Below are 9,228 nucleotides of genomic sequence, written 5' to 3'. Positions count from 1 at the left end.
ACTTTCATCTGCATCAGGCCAAGCTCAGGTATAACACACATACACACACATACTCGATATATTTATATACAGAAGTGAGAACACCACTCACATTGTTGTAAATATTTTATTATATCTTTTCATGTGACAACACTGAAGAATTGACACTGCTACAATGTAAAGTAGTGAGTGTACAGCTTGTATAAAAGTGTAAATGTGCTGTCCCCTCAAAATAACTCAACACACACTAAGGGCACTGGGGAGCTACAGTACAGTTTATTGAGGGAACCAACACAGGGTTTTTCCTGGGTCAAAATTGGTCTTCGGTGGTGACTGACTGACATGGTCATCCACACGCAGTAAAGAATACCCTAGTACCCACATGATCCGCAAGCAGCAATATTGACAATAAATGTTACATTTAAAATAAATACAAAGAAACAGTTTGTGATTTTTTTCTTATTCTATTTATTCATGAAAAAACGATCACTATCAGGCTAGATAGTAAAAGAAAGCGATTACAACTTATTTTACATGTAAACATCATCAATACCAAAGTATATTTGAAATGTCAATGGTATCACAATTTATCTATTTACAAATATCACAGCATGCAGATGAACATTTAACTCATCTCTTTTTATTAACACTGTAAAACCTTTTTTCAAGATCTCTGTAGTCGATTTCATCCTGATGGGGCCCATCCACAGCCACGTTGCAGCATACATCTAAATGTTGGTCCATTTTCATTTTAGTATAATCATATCAATTAAAAAGTAGCATTAACAACGTAGTGTTAAAAGGTGTAATAGTGTAATTTTTTACTTGTGCTGCACGATAAATCATATCGCAATCGCCTGTGCGATTATATGACGCAAAATGCTTTTATGAAATAAATAAATAATAAATTCATGCATGTGTGGACATGACAACCCATTCGCTCTGAAAGCTGTTTGCCTATTTCATACACTACACCGCCATCCGCTAATAAAAAAAAAGACCAGTGAGTTTCAGTTTAGGCAGTGGCACGTGTGGCACGCATGATCATGGCATGACTTTTTCCGGTGTGCAACGCGGAATGGGTGAAGATGGATGCCGAGCAGACGGACACTGAACTGGTGGCCAAAAAAAAATGCTACCTCTCTTATATGGCGATATTTTGGCTATAAGATATCCGACACTGAGCAGCAGTGTTGTAAGAGTTACTGTACTTAAGTAGAAATTTTGCGTATCTGTACTTCGCTTCTACTTTCACTTTTACTCCACTACATTTCCTAGATAAAATGTATACTTTTACTCCCATACTTTTGCTATATTTCCAATAAGCATCTTCGTTACTCGTTACTACAGAATAAAATCAGAAGAAATGTGTGCGACTGCAATAAGGGAGGTTTGGCGAATCACTGCTCCTAGAGTGTCACTGCACGTCCGCACGCTCTACGGAGAAGCACAGACACGTGCAGCGTGCCCTCAATAATCGCAATATGACATTTTCCCTAAATCGTGCAGCCCTATTTTTTACCATATAAAATGTAATAAAATTAGCAGCTAGCTAGCAACATCTTGCTTTGTGCTTTGATCTCGTTTCATCCCACTCCAGTCTAACTTTAAACGAAAAGATTTTATAGGTAATTTACTACACATTGTCATAGGCCTATACATACTGTGGTTTATTAAGGCTAAATTTTACTAAACACTCTTGCTGAATGGGGTAAGCACACTTACTTTCTCAGTTCAGATGTTTATGTTCTTCTAAAAAGTAATGATTTGTTATACACCGATTCAGACACTGACGGGCAGACCAATTGCTTGAACCATTCATTATAATGAATCGGCTCAAATTTGGTCGAATCACAGCACGTATCTCAAAAAATGCATATGTCAAAGCACTCGTATCTCGAGGTATCACCGTAATCGAGATTCCTGAGTCGATAACTCCTGAGCTAAATGCTGCTACTACACAAATAACACCTCTTTTCTATCATAGATAGATGTAGACAGGCGGCTACAACCCAAATTATTATTTTTTTGTTTCCTGCCAGGAGTGTGGACAAAGCTCAGTGGTATACAGCGACTCCGAGTCAGCGGTGCTGACCTTTTGTGCTGCGCTCTTTCCTCTACCCGTCTCTCCTAGTCTTCTAGGTTAACATCTTCCTAGTCTTCCGTCTTCTAGTTTAACATCTTCTACCCGGACCTGATCAACAAACGTTCCATGCCTCAGTACTTCCTTGAGCCGAGCCCGGATAACAAGGACATTGGCATCCTTTCGTTTTCACGCCAGGCCGCCCTACGAGGACGTCGTGTTTAAGATGGTCAACCATGAATGGGAGTGATTGCATCGACACGACTTCTGCTGCCAGTTTGCTAATGGCATCTTCAACTGTGGTTTTGTATCAAGCGCTATCGCTACAGGAGATGAGAAGCTGATGCTCAAGACATCTATACAAACAGTTATCTTGTCTTTAAGTTTAAACTTCTACGTGAATAATCTTTTACACCAGGTCTCATGGGAACAAAAGTAAGTTGACAGATATGTGGATGATAATTAAAATGATAGTAAAGCAAATTCTGGATATTGTTGACTCTTCTCAAATGATTAGATTTGAATGGTTGTCTTCCTATTATTTTGTAACAATACAAATCTTTTTTTAACAACTTAAACGTATTTGATTTTCCTTACAAGTCACACAGACTGAAAATAATGGTTCTGTACACAGAAGATTTTACAGTAAAAAATGTCTCACAAAATTCTCAAAATTCAAAATACATCTTCACATCTATTTTGGCCTTTGTTTTTAATATACTGTGCTTAAACCCGTTTCAGTGCTTTAGGGCTTTAAGCAATACTGAAGTCTAAAAATAACAAAGTGTTTTTAATTCTCCAATTAGTTCAGATTGTGTGGTTTGAGCTTTGAAACTGGATTATGTTGCATTCATCATTGAGGTGTCTGCAAAATAAACAATAAACTTCACTGGAGCAATTTGTCTCCATTATGCTGGTTTGTCATATCGGGGGATTTAGCTATTCTGTTGATTGTTATTTCTGTTGAACTTTCTTGAACAATTTGCAGTGGCTCCTGACAGACAGACACTCTAGGGATTTTCCTCAGCTTTTTTCGAACTTCTCTGGTCAGCAAAATGCCCTTTGTAGAAGTTCCATACCACAAGAACTAAAAACATCAGTGTTGGTATAATGGCCAGGATACTGAGGAAAGCCAGGATACCGTTGTCGCTGTCCGAGGCATTGAGGATCAACAGGTTGTTGTGAAGATTGTGGTACTTGTTGGAGTTTTGAATTGTGTGATTGTTTATGCTCCACTGCACTCGGGCCAGGTTTGGTCCTGGCTGGCAAAGCAACCTGACCTCGTTACCAGGATAGAAGGTTTTAATGACCGTAGTACTTTCTGTAACACAAAAACAACAATCCTCGAGAGTCTTATTGGCTTTCAGTGACAAGTCACAATGGAATAAACCATTTCTGCTGCATGTATATTGACCCATACAAGACACTTTTATCAGTAAATACTGTACAGTCTGAACCAGTGGACATAAAATGCCACCTGTTTGCATACCGACTGCAGGACAACATGCAGCATTTCCATCTCTCAGACACTGAACCACCTCACTGCAGGAGAAAAAAATAAACGGTCATGACTGAAAATTCAATATATCTAACATTCCCGCATGTGCACAGTCTATAGTACAGTCTCTAGAGCAGTCAATTCAATATTTTAGACCACAGATATGTTTGATTCTTGATTCTAATTGGTCAGAAGATGATAATGTGAATTTTTTATAGCGAAGACTTACAGTAGATCTATCTGGAAGGTAATGTGTTCATTTTAATACGTTACTATTAACTCCAGATAATCTAGGTCAATAAAGAGTAAAAAGATACTCAAAAGTACTTGATGAATAGATTTATTGTGTTGTATTTTAATAAAAATTAAAAGTAAATAATAATTGCTAAAAGGTAAACTTTAGGTCACATCACACACATTGTTCCTTTTTGCCCGTTTTCCTACAACAGCACACCACATCATGATTTTCCTTACAGCACTATATTACAGCAGCTGAGAAGTATATGCTGAGTACCTGTGTTTATCTGGATGAATGTTTTTTATAGCAATGCAGCGTTCAGCGCTGAGGTCCCAGCTGCAGTAAGGGTCTCTGGCCAGCACACAGTCCATACAGGAAGCGTAATGGTCACATGTACTAAGTGGCATCTGCACCGTTGCTTCCTCTGAGCCTGCATACAGCTGACCCTGAAACAATATGTGCAGCAGTTATTAAAAAGATTGTCAAGCTATAACAGAATCAAACTAAAACTGAATCACAAGCAGAAATTATGGAATGAATCAGATGAGTACTGGGATAGCCATGATAGGAAAGTCATAAGTATTACTTTATTTTAGTTCTACTAGTGTGAATGATGAGGGGGGAAAATGTTAGATTTGCATGTTACCTAAAATGAAAGCTAAAAGCAGTAGGAAAATTTTATTTCTAAAATATTTTGAAAAGTATCAGAAGACTAAAAACAATTCACTGAATGAAAATGTATTTTTATCGTTCTCCCGAACTAAATAGATAACGATTTCTTCCCTTTTATAAATCAATTAAATAGTGTAATGTCACACACAAAGTTCCAATAAAAAAACAAAACATTTCCTTGATTCTTAGACACGGCAGTCTCTGAAAGATTTTCACTAATGCTAATGGTAAGTATTGAGACTGTCACAATTTGCTTTAGTTTTTTTTTTTCTTGTGACAAAAAGTCAATAACTAACCCATCAGCTCCATATACTGCATACTATATAATACAAAAAGAAAAGCAGTTACACATTTTTCCTAGCACAGGCATAAGCAGCCTAGCTAATAACTTGCTATCATACTGGGCAAAATAAATTCAGGCGCCATATTTCTAAATTTCTTGGGAAACATAAATCTCGAACAACAGTAGCAGTTATCTGCAAAAGGTTTGACCAAATTAGCTTAGAGATAACTGCTAAACTAACTTATCTATCACTAGAAGAAAATATCCCGACAGATATAGAATAGAAATAGTTAGGAAATGTTAGAGAAAAGTCACAACTAATGCAACTAGTTAATGACAGAGGCAAGGTGAGTCCTAGTTGCTCACTTATGTACAAATAACCCTAACCCTATCCCTGGGCCTCTGTCTTTGTACAATACAAGCAGAAGGCATACTGACAATACATATAATATCTATATCTATATATCTATCTGCCATAATGAACTAAACCACTTTAAACAACATCCGGCCCTGAAGCAAAGCTCAGTCCACCATTCCCCGTTTGACCAGGGTTCAATTCTGAAACAGCACCCAAAAACAAATAAATAAAATAAAATAACTTATAATCTTTTGGTGTAGCTTCAGGGAGGAAAAAAAATTAATGTAAATGTGCTCTGAGGCTTACCAGGGTGACGAAGAGCCGCAATATCTTTACTGGCTCAGACTGCTTAAAAAGCTGCACCTCCTCTATTATCACCATCTTTCCGTCATAGTTGACTGCTTTCAGCACTGAACCACTTGCTGTTACAAAGATTGTACAGTTGATTGAACACTATAACACATGCATGGATAAGTCTGTATAAATTATGTAAACTGTACACTAAATATTTATGTACCTGTGCCAATAAACATGACCTGATGGCTGCTCCCATTCAGGGCAGTAGTGCTGGCCACCACTATACGAGTAAACGCAGCTCCTTTCTTCACCAGTAGGGGCTGCTCAGAACCTTTTTAACAGGGAGGTCCAAAGACTCCCTTGTTTTACTGTTACTACACTACATACACGCACGCAGAGAGAGAGAGAGAGAGAGAGAGAGAGAGAGAGAGAGAGAGAGAGAGAGAGAGAGAGAGAGAGAGAGAGAGAGAGAATAAGTAACTACTGCATAGATGGTGGTTTTGGAGACAAAATATACAAATTAAAACGTTATACCCCATGCATGTCACTATGTACATTATTACTCAGTAAATGATAATAATTCTGTCTTATTATATTCTGACTTAGTCATTTTTCCACCACTGTAGCTAACAAATAAAAAGGATTGTTGTAGAATATGTTGGTAAATGTGGAACTAACAGCTCCGGGATGAGGGTCAGGCAGAGGCCCGTCGTATATCACCCATTTTTCAAATGAAGAACCTCTGTTTAGAGTTTTGAATTGGCCTTTAGAGAACACATCCCTGATGTCCTGTATCCTGTACGCACACTGCTGAGTACTTCGGCATTTCCCTGTCAGAAAAATAACAGCTACGAAACAAGTGTCATAAGTCTGTGGTTAAAAAACTATGTCTAATTAATGTTTTAATATGCTACAATTGTGATTCATTTCTATACTTTTTGTTTTTAACTGGATGTCACAGCCTTACACATATGCAAATAGGAAGAAGAAAAAAAACAGAAATAAAAAAACATATTTTTATATATATTTATATATTTACATATTTTATAGCTGCAAGCAGCGATTCCGGGGTCAAGCCGATCAGATGCGCTCAGAACATGTCGCTGATGAACCATACCAAGATTCGTAGCGATATGGCATTGTATTCGTAAAATACTGGACTTAACGTGAACATCTCGAGGCCACTAGGTGGCGTTGTCACGAAACGTTGCGAAATGTATGTCTGTCTGTGTGTGTGTGTGTGTGTGTGTGTGTGTGTGTGTGTGTGTGTGTGTGTGTGTGTGTGTGTGTGAGTAAGTGCGCGCGTGTGTGTGTGTTAGGGTTGCCACGTTCAATACAGAAAAATAAGGGACGCCTGCCGCAGCGGGGGCCACACCCCTCGGGGCCACGATGACCACAGTCCCGATGGCGTGCCAGTGGTGGTATATCATAACTTAAAACATGTATTCATAAAAATATTAAGATTGATACCAATGGACATTATAATAAGATATCTGCTATTGAAATCAGTGTGAACAGATGCACTCAGTCTCTCACTATCACAACTTAAGTGGTCATATTGAATACACAGCTATGACAATAATAAATATACGCCAAACAAAGTGTGACTGAGTGTTCTCAGTCACACTTTGTTGGCGTATATTTATTATAAAAAAAAAAAAAAAAAGCTTTTGGAGGAACTTGTGAAAAAACTAAGATTTTGGAGGAACTTGTGAGATGTGAACCACATTTTATTAACTTATTATTAAATGAACAGATCCATAACTTAGTAATTATAACTTGCAAAAGATCTTCCATGAACATCATGAACATAATAACATCAGTGGATGTATATCAGTGTATCAGATGCCATATGGATTTTCTGTCACTCTGACTGTCAAAAGAACCGGCGAGGCGGCGTCCCGCCCTCCTCTGACTCTGATTGGCCGTGATTCACGGCCCGTAACCCTAAAACAAACCAATCAAACCAACGATGGCGACGAGTATTACCCAATCAGGGGAAGAATAGGACGCGTCTCCACAGAATGCGGGTGGGGGTGATTTGCATGGGATGTTGTATAATGTGGACCTATCGCGTCCCGTATTGATTTGATGCGTCATTTTGCCTGTAAATGCGGGACGATTCCGTATTTCACATGACGAGTGGCAACCCTAGTGTGTGTGTGTGTGTGTGTGTGTGTGTGTGTGTGTGCGTGTGTGTGCGTGTGTGTGCGTGTGTGTGCGTGTGTGTGTGTCACTGTGTGTGTATAACTTTCCTACGTACGGTTCTATTGGCTGCCATTGACTTCAATGGCAGAAGATGAAGAATAATAATAAGAACACTAACGATAACAATAGGTGTCTAATCCCCTTCGGGATCCCCTTGACCCCTAATAATAATAATAATAATAATAATAATAATAATAATAATAATAATAATAATAATAATAATAATAATAATGAAGCTTGTATTCAAGTTAAGAAATGTAATTATATTGATTAAATATTTGATTTGATCAGAATCAGGTTTATTGGCCAAGTGTGTTGACACACACAAGGAATTTGGTTCCAGCTGGTTGTGACTCAAAAGTACAGACATAAATAACACTATAGTATAAAACAGAATAATACAGACTATAAAATAGTGCATCGTGGCATACTTTTAAGCATTTATTGACACATTCAATATTTATTGTCATCTGGTATCATTTAGATGACCTACAAATAGAGACGCGCTGAACAGCTCAAACGTCACCCTAATCTGCTGCTTCAAATAAATCATCCCCCCGCAATCCACCAGCACCATAATTTTCTCTGTATAAGATCTCCACACCCGATCGTCCCATTACAATTATACAATTTTTTTTTTTAGTGTGTGAGTGAATGAGAGTGTGTGTGTGCCCTGCGATGGATTGGCACTCCGTACAGGGTGTATCCTGCCTTGATGCCAGATGACGTCTGAGATAGGCACAGGCTCCCCGTGACTCGAGAAGTTCGGATAAGCGGTAGAAAATGAATGAATGAATAAACAAATCTTTATTGAACGGAATATTTTTAGAATTTTTAGTTGAATATTAGCAATTGAATTTAAAGTGAATATTAACTTTATCTTACATAAGCAGAAAATAATAAAATATAACAATTTTATCATGTTAAGATAATGTTAATATTCATGTTCTATTTCTTTATATTAATATATATTAATATAAAGAAATAGATCAAAGCTTTGGATTTTGGAATTTTGAGCACGCGTGTCATTTCGTGCACGATTGCACACGCATATGACACGAATGTTCACACAATAAATTGTTGTGTGACAGACAGGACAAGAGATGCACTGGCAGCTAATTTAGTTAGTCAGATAGAGACTAGAGACAGAATCACATCAACTTTACTGTTATTTGCTCTTGCTGACATCAAATTTGAAGAGAACACAAGTTTACCTGATTGCTGTTTTCACATTTCACTCTCATTTTGTTTCTTTTTTCACTTTTCATGGCCAGATGGATAGCTCCGCTTCAGGGGCAATTCTAGGGTCAGAGCTTTAGGGGTGCTGAGCTCCTTTTTAGGGGTGCTGAAGCTAAGGATATGATCAAAAGGCACACAGAGGCGTGTCACCTGAATCTGTCTTTTTTCTTTTAAAACTGTTGTATGTCCATTGCTCACTGGCAGGCCACACACACACACACACACACACACACACACACACACACACACACACAGAGAGAGAGAGAGAGAGAGAGAGAGAGAGAGAGAGAGAGAGAGAGAGAGAGAGAGAGAGAGAGAGAGAGAGAGAGAGAGAGAGAGAGAGAGAGTAATGCTAGGAGTTCAGCCTGATCCT

The 9,228-nt window shown here is 38.1% G+C and overlaps 1 protein-coding gene across 1 annotated transcript; it reads right to left on the bottom strand.

Moving 5' to 3' along the window:
• Positions 1-1,999: 1,999 nt before the first annotated feature.
• LOC125139948 (semaphorin-4E-like) lies at positions 2,000-5,757 on the bottom strand. The gene is made up of 5 exons (XM_047806500.1): positions 5,629-5,757; positions 5,418-5,533; positions 4,075-4,244; positions 3,540-3,604; positions 2,000-3,383 (listed from the first exon to the last, which is right to left on the bottom strand). Exons 1-5 carry the CDS (start codon positions 5,642-5,644, stop codon positions 3,073-3,075), a joined length of 678 nt encoding a protein of 225 aa, XP_047662456.1. The 5' UTR covers positions 5,645-5,757; the 3' UTR covers positions 2,000-3,072.
• Between the last annotated feature and the right edge of the window lie 3,471 nt (positions 5,758-9,228).

Source organism: Tachysurus fulvidraco, chromosome 22 (genome assembly GCF_022655615.1).
Source record: "Tachysurus fulvidraco isolate hzauxx_2018 chromosome 22, HZAU_PFXX_2.0, whole genome shotgun sequence".
Classification (NCBI taxonomy): domain Eukaryota; kingdom Metazoa; phylum Chordata; class Actinopteri; order Siluriformes; family Bagridae; genus Tachysurus; species Tachysurus fulvidraco.
Note: the sequence above shows the minus strand (reverse complement) of the source record. Positions and strands in the feature narration are given on the sequence as shown.